General features: G+C 33.2%; 1 protein-coding gene across 6 annotated transcripts in view; it reads right to left on the reverse strand.

The window, feature by feature from the left end:
• Positions 1-1,692: 1,692 nt before the first annotated feature.
• The window catches only part of USP15 (ubiquitin specific peptidase 15), a 154,145-nt gene continuing 128,401 nt past the window's right edge, over positions 1,693-27,436 (reverse strand). For 4 of the 6 annotated variants that reach the window (XM_051961331.1, XM_051961333.1, XM_051961335.1 and 1 more), the window contains 14 exons: positions 24,897-25,070; positions 22,879-23,037; positions 22,570-22,794; positions 17,610-17,693; positions 17,410-17,504; positions 17,121-17,312; positions 16,351-16,466; positions 15,708-15,983; positions 15,159-15,229; positions 14,673-14,788; positions 13,981-14,130; positions 13,526-13,629; positions 12,338-12,426; positions 1,693-3,631 (listed from right to left, as the gene is read on the reverse strand). In XM_051961331.1, coding sequence (XP_051817291.1) covers positions 3,446-3,631; positions 12,338-12,426; positions 13,526-13,629; positions 13,981-14,130; positions 14,673-14,788; positions 15,159-15,229; positions 15,708-15,983; positions 16,351-16,466; positions 17,121-17,312; positions 17,410-17,504; positions 17,610-17,693; positions 22,570-22,794; positions 22,879-23,037; positions 24,897-25,070 — 2,037 coding nt within the window. In that variant the 3' untranslated portion in view covers positions 1,693-3,445. Of the gene's footprint in view, positions 3,632-12,337; positions 12,427-13,525; positions 13,630-13,980; positions 14,131-14,672; positions 14,805-15,158; positions 15,230-15,707; positions 15,984-16,350; positions 16,467-17,120; positions 17,313-17,409; positions 17,505-17,609; positions 17,694-22,569; positions 22,795-22,878; positions 23,038-24,896; positions 25,071-27,436 lie in introns of those variants that run through there. The other 2 variants (XM_051961334.1, XR_007947652.1) reach the window with 2 other exon arrangements.

The raw sequence follows: 27,436 nt of genomic DNA on the forward strand, positions 1-27,436 counted from the left end.
AATCTGCAAAGTTTTTTTTTTTTTTTTTTTTTTGTGGCTTCAGAAATTAACACCTTCTTCACTTTTCTTCCTGTTCTTCTGAGATTCGAGTCCAGGGGTCCTTAAACTACAGCTGCGAGCTAGATGTGGCAGCTGAGGACGTTTATCCCGCCCCCTCACCCAAGGCTATGAAGTTTATTTAAAGGCCCACAAAACAAAGTTTTTGTTTTTACTATAGTCTGGCCCTCCAACAGTCTGAGGGACAGTGAACTGACCCCCTATTTAAAAAGTTTGAGGATCTCTGTAATCTAGACCTTGTATTACTCCCAAATTCTTCAAACTTTATTCATAAGGACAAACCTAGAAAGGGTAGGTTCCCACACTGAATACTTAAAGAGTTTGCTCCTGGAATCCTCTTATTCATTGGTTCATTTCTTCTATTGCTTATTTCTGTTTAAATAATGCGATAGCATGTAATTAGTGGGTAAAGCAGCAAGTCTGACTTTAAACTGTTTACTTGGTTCAGCACTCACTCACTGTCATAAATCATTATCTTGCATTTGGGTGTCAGAAATGATGAATATAAAATATTGGTTACAAAAGAAACAATGATTTGTACAAGAAGCATGAGATCAAATTTTAGAAATTCAATGACAATGAGGCTCCCTTCTAAACTCCAGACGTTTTAAATTACTCCCCCCCCCAAAAAAAAAATCTGAAATCTATTATGACATGTAATTTGCATATATGGAAAAACACAGATCTTATGGTAAGAGGAAATGGATGGAATCTAAAAGTATTAATTCTGAAAAATGTGACATTCAATTTTATAAAAGTTTTGACTAAATTAAGGTACTTTAAAACAGTCACATACTCATATGTGGGTACACTGTAACAAACTAAGTCATTTGATTTCTTGTTAGGGTTTTAAAATATAAAAGTAATAGTTTTATTTTTCCTTTAAATTAGAGGTGGCATTTAACCTTTTTTTGGGGTATTGCTTTAGTTTTTTTTTTGTAAAAGGATAGGGGCAGATCATCTCTCCTAAGACTTAAAATTCCGAGTGCTAAGCCACATTTGTGGAGAGTTTCCTCTACCTGAAAGAAGGGTTAGGTTTCTCATATGAGTGAAATCATAGGTCAAATCTCTATCCCTATAGTAATAATTTAAAACATTAAAAATTAATTATAATGTGTTAAGAGTGCTGAATTTGAGAATCACTAAGCAAGAGTTCAAATTCTGGCTTTGTTATTTACAGTAGTGTTAAAACAGTTTTTAATGTTTTTTGTCAATGTATAAAACTGAGTTAAGTGACAAACTCTATGGTCCTCAATTTCATCTAAAATTGAGAGGGCTGATTACTATCTGACTCCATCTAGATCTAGATCTCTGGTCTTACATGCATCTTCTTTGTAAAGGTAGAAATTACAATCTAGGTGTAGAAAAAACATGAATTTGAATTATCATTCTTCAGAAAAATGAGCATGTTACATGCTACTTTGCATGTCTGTTTTGCATATGGTTCAAAATGGAGATATTCAGTTAAAATTAGCTTTTGTGATATGCTCTTAGGAGGATACATTTTGGTTTTGAAGCATTTCAAATAATTAAGCTATAATTATGATGTAATAACTAATGAATGACATTTTGGTCACCTACCTATATAATAAAAGCTTTTGTCAAAAGGTTCAGAGTAAGAAATGAAAGACTAAATAAGGCCTTGAATAGCTTTATTGAAATCTGTATAAATAAACATGCACATTTCAAATGTAAACTCAAGTGAACTCAAGTGCAGACAAAATTTTAACCTCTGTCATGCAGGAGGTTAGTTTACATTAGAAAAAAAAAAAAACAAACCAAAAAAAATCCAAAAAGCAGCTTTAAAATACCAGGATGAAACACCAGCTTTAATATCAAGGTATAAAGCAAAAGCCATGTTCAACATACCTCGTTTATCCTGGTCAAATGCATCTTTTTTTTCCTCTTTTTAATAATGCTAACATAAATAAATAATTTACCAAAATGTGCACTCACAGAGTGAACTTTTATTTACAATACACAATTTATAACCTATTGTATTTGATTAGTTCAAGTGAAGAACATACTTTTTGCTTCAATAACAGTGGGACACAAAGCAACTCCTCAGGTCATAGGTAGGTATATGAAGTGTGTCCCAGCACTTAAAAGATTTCCTATTAAAGGCAGTATTGTATGCCAATCAACAATACATTCTTTCAACTAGATCAAAGGGAAAAGCAGCAAATAAAAAATGATTAAAATGTTCACACATATTTTTGGCATCCTGAAGCCTTGAATGTGGTTAACTAAATCAAATTCAAGGTTTGTATGCTTTATATGCTGTACAGGTTCTGACTCTGGAACATGCAAATGCCAATTCTCTTATAACAAATTACCTTCTGAGAAAAGCTGTAAGGCTATGGTGAATTCCATCAGGAACACACAAAGAAAATTAACAGACCTACCTTTAAAGCCAATTGTCCATTAATGATTTAAAGGCAAGTACATGAAAAAAATCTCATCTAAGCTTGATGTACAGTTATTACTATGGATACAGAATACTATTAAGTCTGACCTTATTTTATAGTAATTGGGAGAGCTGAAAGTTGCCAAACGATGAAAAAATGGGGCAGAGAAAAATGAGCAGCACAAATTTAAACTTTGGACAAACACCAGATTGAAGTTATGCATTTCTTATAAGCAAGTTAAAAATTTTAATGTCTAAGTAATAGATCCAACAGCAATAAGGAATATTTAACTGAAAAATGACTTCATATGCGGTGAGAAATAGAGCCTGCTCCACAGCAGTAGTTAGATGAACATAATATTCTTGATGTTAATGATACCACAAAGAGAAATAACCTTTCTGAGCTTATTTCTTCCACCATGATTCAGTTTTTCTTGATAGGCCAGCTTGATTATTAGGGAAAGATTTGAAAATTTGGTTTTCCAAAAAATACTACTGTAGTATTTATGCTGCATATAGTGCAGCTAAATAGCATAGTAATATGAATGGTTGCCTAATACACATGAGTAAGTTCATCCAAAAACTAGGTTTAGTCATTGTTTTCTTGCAGTCTTATTAGAGTAAATTAAATGACCAACATCCACAAATTTAACATTTGTCATCAGTTAACTCACATCCAAAACAATTAAAGAAACATAATTCATCAAAACAGCAGCAAACTTAAAAGGGGTTTATTTGTGATTTCCTATATATATTTAGCTTGTAAATACAAGACTGTAAATGTATTAAGAGACAATTTCTGTTAAAGTTTTCATTGTGTTTCACTTCAAGTACTGCACAAGTTAAAATCTGATAAAGGATTTACATTCTCTTATTTGAAACTCCCCGTCTCAGACTTCTGTTTTAATGTGGTGGGTAACTTCATTATTTCAACAGAAACCACCTGCAGGAAAGTCTCTTTTATGGCTTCTAGGACTTTCATTAGTTAGTGTGCATACAATTTTCATTTTCTATATCATTGTCATTCTCATTACTATCTTCGTCACTCTCTAATGGGATGCCTGTGGCAGCTGAAGCACCTTGTTTAGTTTCTCGGTCAAGGGGAAAAAAGCCAGTTCCACTGAAAGTGTCCTGTCTCTGGTAGAAGAGCACATATGCTGCTTTGGACTGTGGGAGCAAACAGACAGACACACAGACAGAAACACAGACAAACAAAGAGTGTTAACATAGTAATGATGTTTAAATGATGGCTGATATGATTTGAGAAGCAAGATGAAGTCAAGTAAGTGAATAATATGTGACTTAATGAAGGTAGACGGGGTAAAAGAGAATTTAGTTTAACTGAGGCACTCAGAACTACTTAAAAAAATCTAATGAACTAAAACTTACCATTGTATATTTTCTTTCTAATAATAAGATTAAAAAAACATGACTGAGGAATCCTATTTACAGAATTAAAAACTATTTCAGACTCATTACTATACCATTAAATTCCTAAATAACAGAATTATATTGTAAATATAATTAAGGGCAAATCAAAACTAGTTCAAACTTGAATCAAAACAGCATCTGAAATACATACTAAATATTTATTACATACATATACGGTCTTGTCTAGGAATTAAAAACTCAGAAAGTAACCTGTAGTTCCTGACCTAACAGAATTCTTTGAATTTTAGGACAGGAAAGGACCTTTCTGAGCATTTATATCAACTCCCTGATGTTATCCAGATGAAAGAATTTTGACCACAGATTTAAGGTGACTTGAATTGTCATATGGGGAGATGATGAAAAAGTCAGGAAAGCTAGATCTCATAGTGCTGCTCTGTGATATTTCAAGAAATGTAAAACATAACACAAGCTAACATATCTCATTAATAATAGAACATTTGTGGGACCAAATTCACTGAAAACCCTGGATGACAAAGAAACACAAGAAGGACAACAATAAAAATCAAAATAGCTGACATATTATTTTAACTATGTGATGTTTTTAGTTTAAAAGTAACCTACTGATAATGCAGGATAAAATTACTGATTTCTTAATTGACAAATCTAATGGCTTCTTCTCAATCCTCAGTTCTTGACCTTTGGGCTGGCAGCTTTTGGTACAACTGATCCCCTCTTCTCTACTAATGGACATAATGGTCTCAGGGTTCTGGTGACATCCTTCTCTCCTGATTCGCCTAACTTCCTTAATACTTACACTTATTTTTCTTTGATGGATAATCATTAATTGTCATGACTACCAAATATGAGTGAGGCCTCTAGGAGCTGACTTTGGGTGTTCTCTCTTTTCTTCCCTTTCTATGTTCTCTCACTTGGTTAATCATCTCCCCAGCATTAAATGTATATACTTTGCCCTAGTTTCTCTGTGTCTCAGGCTCATTGACTGTTTAGTGGACATTTCAAACTGGGATATCCCATGGTCATCTTAAATTCAACATATATAAGACTAATTATTTTCTTCCCACAGCCATCTTACCTATTGAACTTTCTTATTACTTCTAGGGGCATGATATCTGTGGTATTATGGGATACTCCTCACTCTTCTTCAATCTATATTTATTATTAAATTTTGTCATTTCTTTTTCTCACCACACTTTCCATACCTGACTCCTCAGAAAACCAACATTGTAGTTCTGGACCCCTCATCACCTTCTACCTGCACAACTTAAATAGCCTCCTGCTTGGTCCCACTCTCTTCTACCTCTTTTTATTCCAATCCATGAATGATAAAGTGATCTTCTTATGGCACATGTCTGACCACATCACCACCCTGCTTCTTTCTCTTCCAATCTATACTTAGTTTCTCCCTATTATTTCTAGCATAAACTCTTTTGTCAGGCATTTTAAACTCTTCACTATCTAGTTCTTTCCTATATTCCTATTCTTCTTATTAACTTGTACCCTTCAACAAAGTCTATGGTTTGATCATACTAGTCCATCTGCAAGTTCCTCTATATAGCACTGGCCTGCCTGTCACTTGGTCATGGGCTGCTCTCCTTCCTCACCTTTTGGAGTCCCTCATTTCCTTGGAAACTCAGCTCAAGTGTCAACTTTTGCATGAAGCTTTTGCCAACCTCCTTAATTGCCATTCTCTCCCTCCCCAAAATATTGTGTATTTACTTTATATGTATTCTCCTTAAAATTATATAAGCACGTCTCCCTAGTCAGAAGGTAGATTACTTGAGGCCACAAACTTTTGTCTCTATATCCCCAGTATGTAGGATTTGACATGATTTTTCCCATCTAGGCTAGACTTTGAATTTAACAATTCATCTAAAGGAAACAAAAAAGACATTCAGTGCATAGTAGAATGTCAAAGAAGTTAAGGAGCAAAGTTCTTAAAAGGAAGAGGAGGTGTCAAAAGGGACATTATGATGTTAAGAAGATAATGACTAAGAAAAGGTCACTTGGGTCTGGAGATTAAAATATTGTTTTCCCATAAGTGATACTTTTTAGAGTGAATCAAAATAATAATAGTTAAGTTTTTTTTAAAAAATGGAAGTGTAAAACAATAAATAAGGAAGAATTAGAACTGAACAATCTCAGTGATGTAGTTTTCAGTGACGAATTTATTATATTCAAGAAAAGAAAATTTCCTATTTGAGAGTTACTGGGAAAACTGCAAAACAGTTTGGCAGAATTAAGATTTAAATCACCATCTTATGCCATATACTACAATTTACTCAAAGCAGAAAAGTCACTTAAAGATCTTATTATCATTTATAAAAAAATCACCTCTGAAACTTGAAAAGAATAAGAACAGGTATTTTCCATAGCTATGGGCAAGGGGGGAGGAGAGGGACACACAGATTTTCTTCATATAAGGGATAAAATTTCAATTATGTGAAATTGAAAAACTTTTATAAAAACAAAATGTAATTAAAATTAAAAGGAAGCTGCTGACTGAAGTAAAACAAATAAATTTTGATCTAAAATATATAGAGAACACATATAAGTACATAAGGGCAAAAACCTTTCCTTAGATAAGTAAGTGGTCAAAGGATATGAACAGTTATCAAAGGAATAATTATAAACTATTTGTAAAAGATAACTACAAATCACTAATAACAGGAGAAATTCAAATGTAAAAAGTTCATGTTTTATAACTCAACCAGCAAACTGACAAAGGATACAAAGTTGGGAAGAGTCAATAGTCAAAGAGTTATAGAAAGTAGGTGCATTATTACTAAATCAAATGATCTAATAATTCTAGAAATCCACCTGAATTTAATCATAGTTAAAATAGTCATACCTTCAGATTCCATGATCGCTCTTTTAAAGCATATATATATCCAAAGGAAGTCAATCACAGAAAGATTTTGATATAGCACAACAGTCATAGCAGCACTTTTTGTGAGAGCAAACAACTAAGCAAAAAGTAGATGTTCACTGATTATTATCTAAAAAAAACCCTGCTGACTTAAAGAACCATGAAAAGATGTGGGCAAACTGATAGTGAAGCAACCAGAACTAGGAAAACAATATATATAATGTTTGCAAAAATGTAATAAATAAAAAGGTGGTATGCTACAGTGGAAACAATAGTACTAACTTTGGAGTCAGAAAAACTGCATCTAAATCTCACTTCGGTAGTTTAATGCCTGTAACGCCTTAGGCAAATCACTTAATATCCATGGGCCACAGTTTCCTAACTTGCAAAATGAGGTATCTAGACTAAATTGCCCTTAAGGTCTCTTCCCAGATCTAGATTTGAATTCATGAATGAAAAAAAAAAAGAACAATGTTCAGTTATAATGATCAAGGGAAGAGATAAAAAAATATCTCTCTTTCCTTTTTTGCAGAGATGTGGGGCTATGGGCTGGGACATTACCTGTGGAGTCAGATTTCTTGATGTGTTGATTAATTCTGCTAAATTGCATTTTACTCTCTTTGACTTTTAATTACAAGAGATGGTTTATGAGGTGGAGGAGGGATATATTTGGAAATGAAGATGATGTAAAAACAAAAAAAAATCAATAAAAAGAAGAAAACTAAAAAAGAAAGTCATCATTAAGAAGGCAACTTCATGGGGAAAAAAAACAGATCCCCAAGGATCATAGGGTTTTTTGAATTGAAAGCAACCTTAGAGACCATCTACTTTAATCTGCTCACTTTAAAGATGAGAAAATGGAGGCCCAGAAAGATGGAATGGATGTAAAATACTGAAGGAAAGAAGTAAAAACACATACAAGCATAAAATAAATTCTTTAGAAAAGGGTTCAGCAAATTACTACCTAAGAACCAAATCTTGTGTCCAAGGAATAGCTTTTACATTTTTAAAATACAGTAAAATTTCATTTTAACAAAGTAAAAACTATTCTTAGTTCTCAAGCAATACAAAAACAAACAGGTGACATGAGTCTGCTGACTTCTACCTAGAATTTTGGTAGGGAAGAAGTAAGGAAGAGGTTGGATGAATGGCTGGGCTGAACTTGGGTTTAGATGACTTGCCCAGAATCACACAGCTAGTAAGTGTTAAGTATCCAAGATCAGATTTAAATTCAGAACCTTCTGACTGTAGGGCTGGTAATCTATCTACTGGGTCATCTACCTGTCCTGTACATATTTTTCTTTTTAAAGGTTAAGAGATATAGTTTTCTGTTGCATAATTTTTTGCTTTGTAATGTGTTGCAATCTTCTCATAGCCATATAATCTTTATAATTCTTTGAATGATCCTCAACTTTTTGCGACTATACAGCACTTTAATATTGTCTTGCGACTATACAGCACTTTAATATTGTCTTGAAAAAGATGAGCCTCTGTTTTCAGAGAGAAATTTGGGTTCATTAAAAGATATATTTAATTTTCCAAAGGCAACAAATATAGTTCAATCTCTTCTTACTCAATTCTGGGTTATTCTCAATGGTCATTTGCAGTATCAGTCCAAGGTTCATATATACAGATGAAACCAACAGCTTTTTTCATACAACTTGAGAAATAAAAACAACTTATTTTTGCAAATCAGAATTTTACTAAGCAACTGTCCAAATAGGGAAAAATCACGTTCTTTATGGAGTAGGTTTTTTCTTCTCAATGAGCCTAAACATGTTACATGATAACAGGAACTTCCTGAGCAGGAAGAAAAAACACTATAGACTATGGAGGCAGATAAAAGAAGGGTCAGGATATCTGTTGGATCATATCTAGATTGAAGTGTTCTATAATAAAACATAGACTGAAGTAAGGACATGATTGTAAAGTTATTTAAATTAGGCTGCTCAATCTCTTTTTGGGCATGGATAGATGCACCTTGACAACAAAGGGGGAAAGAGAAAGGGCATTTGAAACTACAGGAAAAGGAATTTTAAAAGAGAGGTCAAGCTGCCTTCTCTCCTTTTCCTGATCTCTTATCATCCATCATTTCCCAATCTTCCTCTTCCTCCTCCTCCTCCCCCTCTTTCTTACTTCCTATCACTTAGATGCCTTTTATTACTATTGTCTCCTGCCACTCTCACAAGATAAGTGGTCTTATTCCTTTCCAAGGATAATTCCTTCTGCTTGTTCAAGAGACAGCATTCCATTGTTCTCTCCAATGAGCTGCCCCCTTCCTCAATTCTCTATCATTTACCCTCAATATTTATCTACTGGCTTCTCCCCTGCTTCTACAAACTTGTGCATGTTCCTCCAATTCTCAAAAACTCTCATGTGAACTTTCCCTTCCCACTATCATCCTATGTTTTCTGCCCTTTGTAGAAAAACTTTCTGAAAAGGCTGTCTACATAAGGGTCTCCCCCTTCCTCTCCTCTCATTCTCTTTTTACCACCTTACAATTTGATTTCCAACTTCCCCAAAGTTACCAATGACCTCTTAAATGCCAATTTCAATGATCTCATTCTCATTCACAGTCCTCATTTTCAATCTTTCTGACTCCAATAGGTGGGGTTCAGGATTGGGGTTACCCTCTTTCTCCTGGATAACTCTATTCTCTCTATATTTTTGGAACCCCACTGTCTCCTGGTTCTTCCCCTACCCAAACGACCAGTCCTTCAAATTCTCTGTTGGATGCTTATTCAGATCATGCTGTCTAAACAAAGATGTCCCCTCTAGGACTCTCTCCTGGGCCGTATTTTCCTCTCTCTTTGTCCTACTTCACTTAGTGATTTCATCAGCTCCCATGGATTTAATGACTATCTTTATGCTGCAACTTCTTTGCTGACTTCAAAACTTGCATCTCCAATGACCTTTCTTACATCTTGAACTGGATGTAAACACAATGTGTTTAAAATGGAATTCTCCGTCCTTCTCTGACTCCTAACTTCTTTATTATTATTGAGGATTCCACCATCCTCCCAATGTTACAACCTAATCTGTCACTCTTGACTTCTTGCTATCTCTTACCCCTTCTACACCCCTGCCCCATACAATCTGTTGCCAAGGCCTGCCAATTTTGCCTCTGTCACATCTCAGATTTGCCCTTTCTCTCCTCTGATACTGCTGCCCCACCCTGGGGCAGACCTCTAACTCAGGCTTGGACCATTGAAGCAGCTTGTTGGAGGGTCTTCATGTCTGTCCCAACTCCAGTTCATCCTCCATCTGGCCTCTCCACTGATTTCCCTAGAGCACAGGTCTAATCATGTTACACAGGCAAAGAAAGTGCCCCTACTTTAACCTACTCAATCAACTTCTGGTGACTTCTTAGTGCCCCAAGCATCATACACAAAATCCTCTGTATTCTAAGAATTTTCTAATCTATCCCACCACTCCAGGCTATTTCTACCTTATTCCCTGCCACATACTCTTTGATCCGGCAACAAAGCCTCCTGGCTATTTCATGAACAAGTCATTCTATCTCTACCATGGGCATTTTCTCTGGCTAATCCTCTTCCCTGGAATGCTGTCCTTTCTCTTTCCTTTCCACCTACTGGCCCCAACTAAAATCCTATCTTCTTTTAAAGGAAATCTTGCCAACTGTTCTTAATTCTAGTGCTTTCTCTTTTAAATTTCCCATTTTTCCCACAATTAGCTTGTTTGAACATATTTGTTTGCTTGATGTCTCTTCCATAAGACTGCAAGCTTCTTGAGAGCAGGGACCATCTTTTGACACTTTTATTCTGAATTTTTCACTGGTTGTTGTTTGTGTTTAAAGAAGAAAAAAATGACATCATTATGTTGGGGGTCAAGATACAGTGTGTGTGACCCTGGCTTGAGAAGACCAATAACAAGCTCAGACGACAGATTGATAGTAAATAGTTCTTATGAACATTTGGAAGGAAGATGAATCTAAATTTGCGCATCTCTTGTTTCTCTTGAGCTATTACAATTCTGCTTTGCTCACAAAGTGTAGTGCTTTTGCTGATGTGGGCATACCATGCTGGGTGGTCCTGTGCCAGAATCTTCTATGACTCATAACAGATTCCAAAGTTCTTCAGCTAGATCTTGGGGCATCTCTCTTTATTGCTCCTTTGAACTTCTATGGGAACCCTTGCCCTGTGTGAATTCTCCACAGTCTTTTAGGCAAATGTACATTTGACATTCAAATAAGGTGGTCAGCCCATTGGAGCCGCATTCTCTGCAGCAGTATATAAATGCTTGGCAGCATAGATCATTACAGAACCTCAGTATCCAATACTTTATCCTGCCAGTGATCTTCAAAATCTTCCTAAGGTATTCAAATGGAAGCCATTCAATTTCCTGGCATGGTGCTGATAGACTAAATTTCACAGGCTTACCCCAATGAGGTCAGTACAACAGCTCTGTAGATCTTCAGTTTGGAAGGTAACCTAATGCCTCTTTTCTCCTATATGTTCCTCCACAGCCTCCCAAACACTGAACTAGTTCTGGCAATGTGTGCATGAACCTCATTATTTATAGGTACATCCCTGAAGAGTATAAAGCCAAGGTAAGGGAAGTAATTCACAGTATCCAAAATTTCTCTATTTACTGTAACCAACATTCCATGTATGTATGGTATGCAGTTGGCTGATGGGGGACATCTTTTCTCTTGGTTTTGTCAGGCAAAATTAATACAAGTGGCAGAGGACTGATCAAGAGGATCATTTGAGGCATTTGAGCCTCAGAGGCTGCATTTGAGTCCACAATCCTTTGTGAATAAAGTCACACACCAACTCTTCTTCCATTTGAGTCTTGGTTTGTAACCTTTTCAAGTTAAGTAATTTACATCAATATGGAAGTTGATCTTGATGTTGTTTCTGACCTCTTTGAAGTCATGTGACAAGACTGCTGAAAAGCAGAAGAACAAGTTCTCTGCTTTGCTTCCCTCTATAAAAGCATAAGAGCATCGTCCTTAATCCAAAACCCAAGCAAATAGGCTGTCATGAAACTAAGTGAACACTGACGAACTTCTCTGGGAAACCCATTTGCTAGGTGCTCAGCACAGTGCCTAGAATATAGAAGATGCTTAATGAATGTTTACTGACTCAGTGACTAATATCCATCCAATGTCAAGAGAACCGATGAACAGCTTACTGGGTGTCTATACAAACTGGATGAGTTCATAAGCAAGACTAGCACAAACCAGGAAGGCATGGGTGGATTATGATCTGCATGGAAGGAAAATATATACTGACAATAAGAAAGCCAGAGTACTGAAGAAGAGATGGAAAGAAATGAAGATGCTTGTAGGCAGAGGAAAAGACTGAAAGTATAAGGCAAGAGAAGGAATGATTACTGTAACCTTGTTTCTGTTATTACACCAACTTAAAAGACAGACCTCTCTTCTTAACTGCTTGGCAACTCTCCATCAAGAAAAACTAACGTTTATCAGTCCTGAATCATTAGAATACTTCTATAAAAAATGAACTACATTATATCTCTTTCTGTGGGTATTTTTTTCATAACTAAATTTAATTTTAACAGTCTAAAAAAGATTCTTTTGATTTGGAACAACAAAAACAGATACTTACCACAATTTGGTCTTCAGAACCAGTTGAGACACTAGTGTCATCAAAATAGTACCATTTTCCATCATCTTTATTTTTAGCGAAAGCAGTATCTAGAGTGAAATGTGGTCCCTTTAGTGAGTAGTCAATACTTTGCCTAAAACTATTTAAGTGGGAAAATCATATATAGGAAACATCTCTATAAAATCCACAAAATACTCAATTACCTGTACATGCAGTGTAGCAGTTATTTCTTATAGAAAATTTGTGATGTTGAGCAATTTAAATAAGCTAACATCTCTTCTGCTCCAAGTTACATGCTAAAGAAATTATTTGCTATAAATTACAAATTCTAAAGTTTCATTATCTTAAGATTTTCTAGAAAATACTAATTAAAAAACAAAAACAAAACAAAAAAACACACCATATACGTGGCACCAAAATATTTTCATAAACAATTCACAAATATGGAAATTCCCCTTTTCAAGCGTCAAAGGAAAAAAAAGTAAATTCTTAAAGCTTCTTTTTTTCCTTAAATCTCATTCTACACAAAGCCCTTCCTGATTTACATAATTATAAATGCTTTCTTTCTTTTCAAATTATCTTGTGTTTATCTGCTGCATCTGTGGGGAAGCTGCCAGTATCTTAAAGGCTGTTTGTCTTTGTATTCAAAAGCATCTTTACCAATGCCATACTAATAGAGAGTAGAGTCTTAATATTTATCAAACAAATCATACCCCAGTCTTTAAAAAAACTATTACTGTCTTTGTCCCTCGCTTCTCTTCTATTCTGTTATATAAATAACAATTGGGATTGAGAAAGCAAAACCCAATCCCTTAATCATATGCTCTTAAAGTAGCTATAAAACATCAATATATGTAAATTCAGATACAATTTCCCTACTGAAATTAATTTTTTTCAATTATTTTTTGGATATTTCTTGGTAAGAAAAGCATGAGACTTAAAAATAATCTTTTGCTATAGAGAAATACAAGCTCTTAAATAAGTTAGGGTTGGACAATTGGTGTTCAGCTGTTTTACTATCACTTACTATTACTACTATTTTACTATTTTGTTTTTCACCATACTGACCTGAAGAAATAAACAAGTTCAAATTCAATCCTTAAAAATCTTATCACATTTAATATCTATGACTAAACTCTTGATGGTTATAGACCACAACTACAAATAATATATAAAATATCAACTTACAGTGCCCTCCTCCCATTCCTCCATAGTGGTTGGACACAGCAATCAAATTGTAGCGGCAAGGCCCTGCATTTGGATTAATAAGGAATTCTGACATATCCAAGTCACTGTTTAAAGAAAAACTCAAGTTACTGATAGATTATTATGTATCCAATAAATACTGATTTCTATTATCAGGAACAATTTGCTTTTTAATAGATATTACTATGTCCCAGACATTTCCTGCTGTCTACTGGCCTTTCCTGGGAGTGCCTTCTGAAAAGCTCTGGGATAGAGTAAAATTTGCTTAAGGACAAAGAATTTAAAATTATTCCACTGTTTGTCATTACCTAGTGCTACCCAGATTTATAATGTCAATACATTTTTATAACTAAAATACTCTATTATCTTGAATGAGAATTCCATTATTTCTAAAATCAGTGGTTTCCTAACATTTATCAAATGCAATTCAAACTTACTTAATAGGAAAATCAACTAATGTGTCCAATTTATCCCTCATGTATCTGCTGTAAGAAAAACGTTTAAGATGTACCACCAGTACAGGAGGCAGTGACCATAAATCTAATTTTTTTGTAGCTTGCTGATGTTCTTTACAATTTGGACAGTACCTAAAAGAAAGAGAAATATTTGTAAACTTGATTAAAATAAACAAAAGCAGCAAAAGATACTAGTTATATTAACAAACTGAAATAATCAAAGAAGCTATTTTCATACCTTTAACAGAAAGCAATGTTTCTTTATTCTTATCATATGTTCTAAAAGATTTTAATCATTTAATGAGAAGAATAAAAATATGTGAAAGTGCTATTTATAATGAAAAGAAAGACACCTGGATTACTTGAAATCCATTAAGATAGGGACTTTTCCATAACAAATATTTTAGGATAGCTATAAAATCTGTGAACTGTTTATTTAATTTATATTTCTGTAACTTTGTAATAATTTACAACAAATCTGAAAATGCAACTATAGCTATACATAGACATACAGAGAACTATATTTGAAGAAATATATGTTCTCAAAGTAATATTAACACTTAATAGAATTTAACTAGTGTTTATTAACTTAGTTTTTACATCAAGAAGGACATACCTGAGCAAAAATCCTTATAGGAAATAATTAAAAACAATTATTTAACATTGTCGCTTACCAAGGATCTTCAGCACCTAGCTTTTCTTTTGTGGTAAAAAGTTCAATGCAATCTTTTAATTTCACAAAAGGTTTTTTGGGAGGTTTATATTCCACACTTTCATGTTTTTCAAAATCCTAAAGAGAAGTATTTCTTGAGTTAAGAGAACAAATGAAACAAAACTCATTTTAGTGATATCATCCTTACTATGAAAAATAATGACAAGCTCCTAAAATATGAAGAATTTCTCTGAAAGTATCAAATCATATTACAGGTAATACTTTTTAACAAGTTTCTAAAATACTCTTTAAATCACAACTTTTTAAATGTTAAACATTTTAATAAACTTTTCACTATTTTTAGCAAATGCTTCAAATATTGTTTTTTTTTTTCTTTCTGAAAAGTCAGCTGAAAAATGTGTACTAAACAGATTCAACATACATGTCAACATTACTGTGCATCACTAATTTCAGGATGCTAAATTGAAAAATTAATGAAGTGACTTACCTCAGCTGCATTATCATCAAAGTATCTTTTTTTCAATTCAGGATCCCAATCCAAAGCAAGGAAAGATCTTTCTAAGATGAAAAACATTTTTCCTTTTATAATATTTAATGTTTATTCTGTCAATGTTTAAATAAATATTTTTAACATGTTTAGGTAACTAGGGAGATTTTATTTCATTTACTTCAGTAATCACTGATGAAGCACTTATTAGGAGCAAATCACTATGTTGGTGCTGGGGATAAAACCAACAACAGTGAAAGAGCTATTCCCAAAGACATGTTTGTAAATTAGCATTAAAAAATTTGGATCTTATTGAAATGATTTCAGTACAAATTCAACAAATTTTGAATAGGTATTACCCATTCCTAAAATAAAATCTCCAACAGTAATTAAAATTGTCCTGTTTTAGATAGAAAAGCTTCAAGAAAAAATTAAATTTATGTATGTAAATTCTGTATATAAATTCCATAGACAAAAAAACAAAAAAACCCACCAAGATACTTTTGATCAAAATTAGTGTTTTAAGCTTTTATTCAGAAACAAACTTACCATCTAGTCTTAGCTGTCTGTCATCAAATCTAATATGTCTAGTATCATCTTTGATGTAATTGATATCTGTATTGCCTAAGTTGTTGAACTGGAATGTAAATAATCGCTTTTTGTGTCCCATGAGAAGTTGACCTTTGCAAGTTTCTTCAGTACATAATCCATTCTCAGAATCATTATCTCCTCCAACTGAATCTTCAGACTGACTATTCTCATTTTCTGAAGGAAGTTCTTGATCCTGGCTGGATTCATCATCTGGCTCATCTGTTTCCATTTCACCTGAGGTAATATAATAGTTAAAAACAAAAACAAAACCCTTCAAATAAGCCTGAAAATCTTATTTTCTTCATTCTTAAATTCTAAATCAGAAGTCAATAAATTACTTATAGAAAAGGCCTTTCATTTTAGAAATCTAAATCCCATGGATTTCAAGGTTGTTAGCTTATTTTTCCTGTCTTTCACCATTGTTTTTTCATTATTAAACACCACTATTGCAGGTGCTGGGAATAAAAGAATGAAATACAACACAATTTAACAATCTAAGTGCTATTTCCAAGGACATGAAAAAAAAATTTCTTATTGGTGATCAAATAAACTTCAAACAATAGTGAAAATGAACACTTTCTAAAACGCAAATGACTCTTACTTGGGGAACATTCTTCATGTATTCCATTTGGGCCATTCCCATTAATATTTTGGTCCTTACAGCAATGTAGGGATCCTTCTGTTTCTTCAGTTTCAGTAGATGTTTTTACATAACGACTAAAATAAAATCAGGATAAATCATAAATTACATATTCTACAATGTCTTATTCTGTGTCCTCTTCCTCCCCTCCATTGCAATCCTCTTTCTCCCCTCCACTGCAATCAATCACAAGCAACTTTACAATGAAAAAGTCTGGTGGGCAGCTTTCAGATCTAGGTAATATTCAAATGTAAATTCATACTATAAAACATAGTATCACAAGTAAAATTCACCAATATAGTATACATATTGTCTTTTATTTTTAATAAGTAAAATTAATTCTAAGACATTTAAATGGCTTAAATAGAACTATTTCTAAATTTGTGAAAACTATGCCTTTCTTCCAATTAACACACAAAAGTCTTTATTTTCACATATATGTAAAATGAAGGAGCTGAATTAGATGACTTCTAAATACAGTGAGCATGGATCGACCCTTTAAAAAAAAAGTGTATTATCGCTCAGGAAGAAAATGACCAATCAAGATTGATATTTGCCAAGAAGCTATATGCTGTACTTGGTAGCTAAAGAGGAATCTTTTAAAAAGCTACCTATCAATACTCAATACTCTAAGAAAAACAATCACCCAATATGTTCTGAAAGTACTTTATAAGCGTTTTAATAAGACATTATTTAGATTTCTCATTTACTTTTTTTTAATGTGCACCTACCACATCCTCAATAATAAAAGATTGTAGAGTTTTTCTTCAGTATTATTTCTAGGTACTGCCATAAGAAAAGGTTGGCCAAAGAGTGATGAACCACTGTGATGACTATAACCTGTGTGTCTGTATTTTTCTCTTAAACAAACAGGAATTATGACTTGTTCAGTATCTTCTGTTCTATTGATGGTAATTTCAAATCTGTAAGAAAAACAGTAATCATAAAACCTCAGAATAGTATATTTCTTTTGTAAATGTTTGTTAGATAAATCTACTGTATAACATGTTGTGAACTTACACATAAATATCATCTCGTTCCATAATACTATTAAGATTTTCATCCATAGCAAATATTCTGTGAAATCTGTGATTGTAGATATCAGTAACTATCATCTAAAAGGAAATAAAAAATTGCTATTAAAATGAATTCAACAATGCTGAAAAATTAAACATTAAGTTATATGTATTTGTCTTTTAAAAAAAAAAAAAAACTTTTACCTTATCAGCTGGTACTCCTGACAAAGTGGATAGAGCTGTGCAAAGATCTAGTATGTTTCCAATTTTGGGAACAACTACTTTGTACTAAGCAAAAATAAAACACAAAACAAGAAGTTACAATTTGGCATTTTTGAAGAATGTTAAGATTGAGGTAAGAAGACTTCATATACTTTTACTTCCAACAAACTGAATGTCTATCTATTAAGGAAAGGATGAATATAACTTACATTATAAAAGCACATTGATTCATTTCTTTAAATTTCACTCCCCCAAAGTCTCTAACAAAAGTTCTACCCCCTTCAGTCTACAAATTCCAAAAAATGCATAGATGTATTCATATACAGAATGAGTAAGGGAAAAAAATGTGGCTAAATAAATTTTTGTTACGCGAAAAACACATGAAGTCAAATGCTCTGATGCTAGAAGGGCCGCACAAGATAAAATGGTTTTTTCTTCTTCATAGTGGGCTATAGTGAAAACAGCAGTAGATTGGAGTCATAAGAAGTATTGTCTAAATCCTTGTTCTTCCATTTACATTCTTCTACTTTCACCGCTCATTGGTAGTTGATACTGGCTAGATTCATCATTGGGCTCTTTCACTTCTCAATCTGTTGTTTGACATCATAACTCAACTGAAACCACTTTCTCCAAAGTTAGGAGGTTTATCACTCTCATCACTTCCCCCTCCACTGCAACTATGTGTGAACAGTAAGTCCCAGACTAGCTCTGACTTCTCTCTCTCTCCCCCTTATATTCTTCTCTATAGAAAATTACAAGATCTAATATATTCAGTCATGAGCTCCAATTAGGCATTTCCAATTGCCTACTGGACATTTCAATTGCCATCTCAGCTTCAACATCTAAAAGAATGTTTCTTATCTTTTTTTTTGGTAACATGTGTCTCTTTAAAACTCCCTTATTTCTGTCAAAAAAAAAAAAAAAAGTCATCCCTCTAGTCACCTGGGTTTGCAACATTAGCTTCTTGATCCCTGATATCACATATCTGCCTTTGCAAAATCTTATCTTTTTTAAAACTCTACAACATCCCTTACATCCATCTCTATTCAAATGGCCACCATTCTTGTTTAGATCCTTATTCCTCTGGCTCGGATTACTGAAAATAGCCACTTGATTCCCCCTTCAAGTCTTTCCTATATTACAATCCATTCTCTATAAAGCTAAGGATACTTTCCTAGATGTGACTATGCTATTTCCACATTCCACAAAGATAACTTCTCCCAATTGACTGTAGTATAAAATAAATTCTTTTGTTTGGCTCTTTACAATCTGGTCCCAGTCTACTTTTTCAACCTTCAGAAACAAACCAAAACTAACCACAAAAAATTTCTATTATATGGCCCTCCTCTGTGAGTCATGTAGGCCAGAAAGATTATCCCCTATGTTCCAAGGATGATAGTATATAAACAGCCATCTCCTATTTCTGCCATTGCACTGACTGGCTCCTATCCATATCTATGAAGTGCTCTTCATCTCTGTCTCCTAAGACAGCCCTATTTCCTTCAAAACTCAGCTAAAACTTTGCCTTCAACATGAAGCCCTTCCTGATCTTTTCAGCAAATAGGGACCTCCATTTTCTTTTTCTACATTTTTTATATACACATGATATTTCCTCTTATAGTGTGTAAGCTCCTTGAGGATAGGGAGTGTTCCTTTTTTTGTATGAGTGTCCACAGATACCCTAGCTATATGTTATGAGTCTAATAAATTTTTAATGATTGACATATTCTAAATGAAATTGGATATAAGTAACAGGATAGAGAAACAGAAAAATCTTTCCTGCTATTCTTAGAGTGTGTTGTCTGATAGTGCTGTAAATCACATCTACTTACATGTGTTAAAATTTATGTCAATTCTTTCCTCCGTTCTCATACATTATCTAATTGATCAAGGGCACATAAAACTACTTTTCAAGTAAAACAGTGGGTCTGGTCATTATCTTTTACCTCCATGATTCAACACAAACTTCTTGGCATTTAAAGCTCTTCGAATCCTAGCCTCAATTTACCTTTCTAGCCTAAATATACATTACACTCCATTATGTACCCTATAGTCCAGTTAAACAGATCTTGAATAATCTGCACATGTATTTTTTCACCTACCTCCATGCATTTGCACAAGCTGACTTCAATATTTGAAACGTATATGGGCCCTTTCCTCTCTTTCCTCAGTGGCCTTCAAAGCTTAACAGCCACTTCCTTACTCTCATTTGTAATCCCCATTACTTTGTACTTCAATCCTGACAAAATGTAAGCTCCTTTTTAGCATAAGGACAATTTCATTTTTGTGTCTATCTTTACATTATCACATAAATGATTAATAAAAGGTTGCCTAGTATCATTGAAGAGCTTTAAAATAAAAATCTTGTCCAGTAGTTTTTCTTCAACAAACCAGATGATAAAAGCTATGTGTTTTTTAAAGAAAAACTTTTGTGGATAATTAAATATTAAGAAAAAGATTTGTTTATTTCATTTAAGATGAAAACCTTGAAAAGATAACCAAAAACTTCTCATGTTTTCTACTTCATAGGATTTCAAACTTAAGAGCCGGAAGGGACATTAGAGGTCATTGAGTCTAGGCATCTACTCATTTTACGGATGAGGAAATTGGGGGAGGCCTGGAAATATTAACTGATTTGTCTACTGTCAAAGAGTTAGTTAGTATCTTCCCTTTTCCAAGTTTGGGTCTCTTACAGATTCCAAAAACTTTTTTCTCCTCATAATTTCCTGTGTTTCCCCTTCCCATATGCCCTTTTACTTGTAGAGTTAAAAAATTTAAGCACAGGAAGAGTAATTTACTTCATTATTTGTTCTGAGAGAATTATAAGATATAGCTATTCCACTAAGCCTAAGTCCATTAGTCCTCTAAGTTATGTCTTATGATTATTTTCTAATCAAAGAACAGAGCAATCAAGATCAAGTATATCAAAGGACTGAAAATGACAAAAGAGATAGAGATTGCAGTATGACTTATTTTTCTCTAGGTACAGTAACTACTGAGACTCTGTGCCTGTGATAGCTTACTAAAGATGACAATGTCAATTTGTGCTTTAGGTATAAGGCATATAGATATAATTCAGTTATTGAATTTTCTCTCTTCTGGCTCTATGTTTTCTTTTTCTATGTCCCTCTCTATATAAATAAAAGAAATGAGAGAAAGTGAAAATAAGAAAGAGAAATTGCATTAGCCCTAATGAACTTACTGTATAGAACAAATCTAATCCTTTAAGATATCCATAAACTCATATCTATAATGAGGGAATATAAAATCTGACTTTAAAGGACAAAAAGCTGCTCTCTGACCTCATTAAAAAAAAAAAAATCTGATATATCAACCAGAAGGCAGAACATGTTCTCAGCTATAAACTATTCCCAACAATAAACTCTTTTCTTTATTCTTGTTAAGAGTATGGAAAAAGCCCCAAAGAAGTGAAGCATAAAAAGAAATCTTCATGGAGAAAAGGAGTTTCATTTGTCTGAAATGGAGAAAGTATGGAGCAATGAAGGTCTAGTATTTTCTTCCCTGATGTTATTATAAATCTACTTTTTGGCAAAGAATCAATAAGGTAGAAATGAGAATGATAATTTATTTTTGGAAGTTTTCCTATTTTTATTATTTTTTTTCTTATATAGAGCATCCCTCAGATGTACCAATTATGACTGCTGTTGAAGTGAAGCCCATGAGACTTCTTCTGGACTAGGCAGTATAATGTAATGAAGCAAGTATTGATTGGTCTTGGGGTCAAGAAGTGAAGAGCTCAGGTTTTGGTTCTGATATTTACTTAGCTATGTGATTCTGGACAATTAACTCCTTTGTGTCTCAGCTTCCTTATCTAGAAAATGGGGAAAATAAGATTGGAACTGCTAAACTCATAGAGTTGTTAAGCCAAAGTAATTTTTAGAGTACTATAAATGTGTGAATTATTCAAATCTTTCTGGCCCTTTCTTGTCCCAGTTTGAGGTCACTAATTTATACATATAGATATATAAATATAAATACTATATGTATGCATGTATATATTTTATTAAAGCTTCTTATTTACAAAACATATGCATGGGTAATTTTTCAACAATGACCCTTGCAAATGCTTCTGTTCCAAATTATCCCCTTCTCCTCCCCACCCCCTCCCCTAGATGACAGGTAGTCCAATACATGTTAAAGGGACACTAAAATATAAACTGCAACTAAAAATTGACCTATCCAGTGACTTCAGAAGCAATTGTTAGGTAAACTGGGGAAAAAAAAATCCACGATGGGTTAGATAGACTATGACTTACTACTGGGCATTACATCATATTATATGATGATTGCATTCTAAAGAATACCCTGTAATCTTTGCATGGAAAGGTAAAAATGACATATATTTTTAGTTGCTTGTACAGTGGTGGTGATTTTTCACCGATGGATTTCAGGTACTTTTGACCAAACTCTTTTAGGAAAGAGAAATTTTCTCCATAGGGCATATGGTCACTGCAGGTCTTACTCATAAGCCTAGATAAATGACAGGATTTCAAAGGTTTCCCTGACCAAAGACATTTTTATCATTAACCTTACTCAACTGCTCCATTAAGAACTCACAACAAAATTTGAAGAGAAGTAATTTTATTGCCCCCCCTGGGACAAACTGAACTAAATGGCCCAAACACATAATACATACCTGTTGAGAAAAAACACAATAGAATTTAAGTTCTTTGAGGGTAGGGACTATTTTGTTTTTGTGATTTTTATAGGAAAAATAATGCCACACAATTATTAAATTCTTTAATATCCTAAAAGTAACCATGTCTTAAATTTTTGAGCACATAAATCCTTGGCAATATGCAATCAACCTACTTTTTTTTTCAAACCTAAGTTGGATCTGAAAAATGAAGGTTCAAAGTGAATTTGTATTAATGTTTTATAAGTGTGACACAAATAGCGCTGTTTACCTGCAAATATTTACCTGCATAGGTTTGGTAAGTGGATCCATTCTAACTAAGTAAACTTCCAAGGTACGCTCTTTTTTCATAGGCAGTGGAAGTGTCAAGTAACAAAAAGGATCAAATGTTACTGAAATCTTAGCGCATTCAGGACAAACTAGGGTTGATTTGAAAAGGCCATGAAATATATCTACTATGATAGAGTCATTTCTCTTTAAATGGTTTTCCCAGGCTTCTTCAGCAACCACCTACAAATAAAACAAACACATGTTTACAATACACTATTAGAAAATTACAAATTTTACACAAGATAACAATGTAGGAAAATTTACCTTGTCAGGCCTTCCATCAGCATCTTTCAGCTGAATATAAGGTTTTTTCCTAATTCTATTCAAATCTTCATGTAGACCATCTAAGAGGAAAGCTAGTAATTCTTGACAGTCTTGCTGTTGATACCCAGAAAACTGAGGTGCAAAACGTCCTACTTGTGTCTGCAATGAAAAGCAAGAGTTAAATGTAGTTTTATGTAGAGAACTGATTAATGATATTTTTTTTAAAAAAGCATGATTACCCATTGTTTACTACACCTTGTGAACACTCAAATAATTATAAATGATACACTTGTCAATGTTTTTCCATCCAATAAAAAGAAAACTTCTTGAGGTAGGAAATATTTAATTTGGCTTTAATTTTAATAGTACATGGCATGTACTTAATAAACCCCTATTTGATGACGACTTATTTTGTATTTTTATTTGGTTTAAATAATTAGAACTGAGGGGGAAAAAAACCAACAATCCAAAAATGACAAATAGATCCTTTAAGAAACAATTCTATTAACTCCTAGTCCTCTGGTATTGGCTTCTATGTCACCAAGTACCAGTAACAAAAAGTCCAGAAGATTGTTCTTGAAATTCGTGGCTTTAGAAATTTAGAACTGGATAAGACCCCTAGATACCATCCAATTTAACTATTTAATTTTTATGAATAATGGTAGCAAGAGAGTTAAGTGACTTATGTAGTCTCATTACTTGGACTTAAACAAAGAGCTTGAACTTAAACAAACATACTCTGACTTCAAACGCAGAGCTCTTTTCTATTCTATTATGCTACCTATTCTGTTTTTCTTCAATAAAATGCTTTATGTAAAGATTTTTGCCTAATGAAATAAAAAGTTTTTTGACCCTGTCTTTTATAACATTCATTTCTCAGGGTTATAGACTAGAGTTAGGAAAGGGTCTCTGAAACCATCAAGTCTGAGCCTCTCATTTTTCAATAAGGTCACAGAGACCTTGTTTGACAATCGTAGTTCAGTTGTATTTGACTCTTCATGACCCCATTTGGAGTTTTCTTGGCAATGATACTAGGGTGGTGTGATATTCCCTTTTCTAGTTCATTTTATAGCTGAAGAAACAAAGGCAAATAGGGTTAAACAACTGGCCCAGGGTCACATAGGCCAGATTTAAACTAAGGAAGTTATATCTTCTTGACTTTGGGCCTAGTCCTCCAGCAGTGGCTTAGCTGCCACTTAGCTGGCCTGCTTTATAACAACTGGCCTTCAAAATTATGCCCTAGTAATTTCTCACTTTTCTACTATGAGAAAGAAGCAGCTTTGTTTCATTATATAATCTCCAGGACTTTTAGCATAAAAAAAAAAAAATCTGAAGTTCAACTTTCTTACAATGATTGTATTTATTTATATGGCTCTAGTCACTGCTATCATATAACATATTATTTATCTTGTAAATTTTTTGTTTGAGTTCTTATCTTTTTATGTTTCTTGTAATTCTTCATTCATCATTTCTTACTATAAACTAATATTCTGTTACAGTCATTCTGCTTTCCCAGTTCTTTGACACATTTGTCATAATAATTATTATTATTTTGGCTAAGATAATTGGGGTTAAGTGACTTGCCCAAAGTCTAGGAATTGTTAAGTGTCTGAGGCCAGATTTGAAGTCAATCTATATAAATTTTAAAAGAAAACTGACATCCCATAATCCAAATCATTCACTTTTCCCCCCCAAATAATATTCATTTTTGTACTCCAAAAATTGTTATCATCTAATCTACATCTGTACCCCCAACCCAACTCCCCCAGGTATATATGTGGTATATGAGTTTGATTTCACTAAAGCTGGAGAGCTCTGTGTGTAAAATATAAGAATCAAAAAAATGTCATTTCATCATTAAAAGAGTAAATATTTAGAGAAAAAAAGTTTAACTATGCTTTCCAGGTAAATTTTCTAACAAAAAAACCCCGTTCAATTAATTTTGTAAAGCAATTTTTCAACAAATTTATAATTTTATTAATAAGGGCATTTCTGCCATCCATATACATTATACTAACCTTGAAGGCTCTTGGGGTGACATAGCTGTATTTTCCAGACCACATTTGCTTGATGAGCTCAGCATAAGATTTCGCTATTTCACCTCTCATTCCTAAGGGATTGTCAAAATTCAATTCTTCTTGATATTTATCATTGAGGAAATACTCAGTAAGAGGAGGAGTGTTGCTCAAACACTGCAAAAATCAAAATTGGTGACTTCAAGTAAAAGTAAACATAACCACACTTTAAAGAGATTTTACTATAATGTACTGAAAGGAGTGGATTTGTTTTTCTTTAATAATACCCATATGGAAGGCTTTTAATGAGAATTTTAAGATTTTTAAAGCTTCTGGTCAAATAAAAAAACAAATAACTAATGCACCTTAACAATAATCCATCCAAATAATCCATTCTATGCTTCCAAATTTCAATTCAATTGCTTAACAAATAAAAACACTAAAGAAATATTCTGATCTTTTAAACTTAGAACAACCATTCTATTTCATTTCTATTGGTAATAGGATATTTGTAAAACTTTTTAACACTAGTAAATTACCTGTTAACTGAAAAAAATAGTTCACTGTTTACTGCTCATTCTGTCATTTGAACTTGTAGAAATTGCTCTTTATTTAGTAATTCAGTAACTTGAAATAAGTTCTGACTGAGTAAGTAAAAATTATAGTCCCGTGGAAGCAAGATATATTGCTTTAAAGAATATTTGTTTCGGTAACTGCCAGCTACTCAATCAAGTGTCCCACAAAACCCCAGCTCTCTTTTTGGCAAATGAATGATAACTGCTGGCTCTGATTGTTGGTTTAGCTGAGCCTAGTAAAACACACTGTCATTCAGAACTCAGGCCAGGTGCATTTTTACTCTCCCTAATTTCCTCAGATCCCAGCAATCCAACTTTCTTTTGGGGAAAAGCTGAAAACTGTAGACAGATTTATTTACCTATTTCTTGAACCAAAATTAAATAATTTAATGGGTTAAAATATAACTGATAAAAGCAAGCTTTTTCTTAATATTCAACCTCAAATTTCAATGATCATTTTTAATAACTGACCAACAACATATCATTTAACATCTATGTGGATAAAAGGTTAAGTTTTTCTTAATATACTCCTTTAGGCTCCACTTAATGCCACATGATGTATATGTCACAGACAATGGACAAATGGAATTATATTATCATGTAAGATACATTGCTTTAGTGAAAAAACTTGTTTTTGTGATTGGTGGAAAAAATTAAAAGCCAATTGCCATTACTTATTTTTTGAGATAAATGACTCATTTTACTGTGAAATATTATGTGTTAAAATTTTGATTACTTCTCACTTGGTTTAGTGTAAGAAAACAACTTAGATGAAAAAGGTTTAGATAACTTAATATTATATCTAAATTATATACCTGGTTTATTTAACATTATTTGCTTAAAATTTCAACAGAAAAATGTTAGAAACTGACTTTACTAACTAAAAAACAATTATCGTGATGTTATGGCTGGAACCAAAAATATTATAACTTAACAAACATAGTCTAAGTAATTAAAATATCTATTTGGGGAGTGAATTGAGAACAGACTAGTTTAACAGTCCTTTTGCCCAGTCACAGTTAGAATTTCACATACTAAGTAGGATTTACTATTAGATAATTTATTTCATCAAGAAGTTGACTTGAGCAGTTTGGGCTTTGGAAACTAATCAAATGGGAAAATGAGGGTAAGGAGGAAGAAATGAAGTGGAGGAAGAATTTATGCAGAGAGATAAGAAGAGTTTCCTTTGTTGCTCCTGCCCACTTCCACTCAAAACCTTTAGCTACTCTCCAATTGACTTTTTAAAAACCCTCTTTAATTTACATAGTTAGCAATGATAGTGTGGAGTCCAGGAAGACTGAAAGAGGTTTAAGTGTTACAACCTACTAATATGATTCCATTTTTTTTTCATATACCAGGAATCTTTCAGATATCAAAAGAATATCTAAGTAAAAAAGCTAAGTTGTTAAAAAGTTAAATAGCATTTATCTAAGTTGACTGTGCAGAAAATATTGTCCCAGTTCCTTAAGAAATTAAAAGAAGACACAGAAAGTTCCTTTCTTTAAGGAATTTAGTTAATAGATATTATGGAGATAAGCCAATATAAACATGCATGCAAGAATACAAAAAAGCAGCAGTTTGGTATAGAGGAAAGAATGCAGAGTGTGGAGTTAAGAAAGATAATGACTCAAATCTTTTATTCACTGAACGACCACAGGTAAATCCTAACTTTTAAACCTCAATTTCCTCATCTATAAAATGGGGGTTTAATAACACCTGCAATATTTATCCAGTAAAGTTATTAAATGAGATAATATAGTGTTGTGCAAAATTTAAAGCACCACATAAACACTGACTGTTTTTACTGTTGATAGAATCATAAAAGACCTTCCAAACTCATGGCTATCCACAGCTGGACTGAGATAAATAAATGTCTACATCAGTGGTTCTCAAACTTTTGTTTTCAGTATCTTTATCCTATTAAAAATTATTGAGGATCTCTCCAAAGAGTTTTTGTTTATCTGGATT

Source organism: Antechinus flavipes, chromosome 5, assembly GCF_016432865.1.
Source record: "Antechinus flavipes isolate AdamAnt ecotype Samford, QLD, Australia chromosome 5, AdamAnt_v2, whole genome shotgun sequence".
Taxonomy (NCBI): Eukaryota; Metazoa; Chordata; class Mammalia; order Dasyuromorphia; family Dasyuridae; genus Antechinus; species Antechinus flavipes.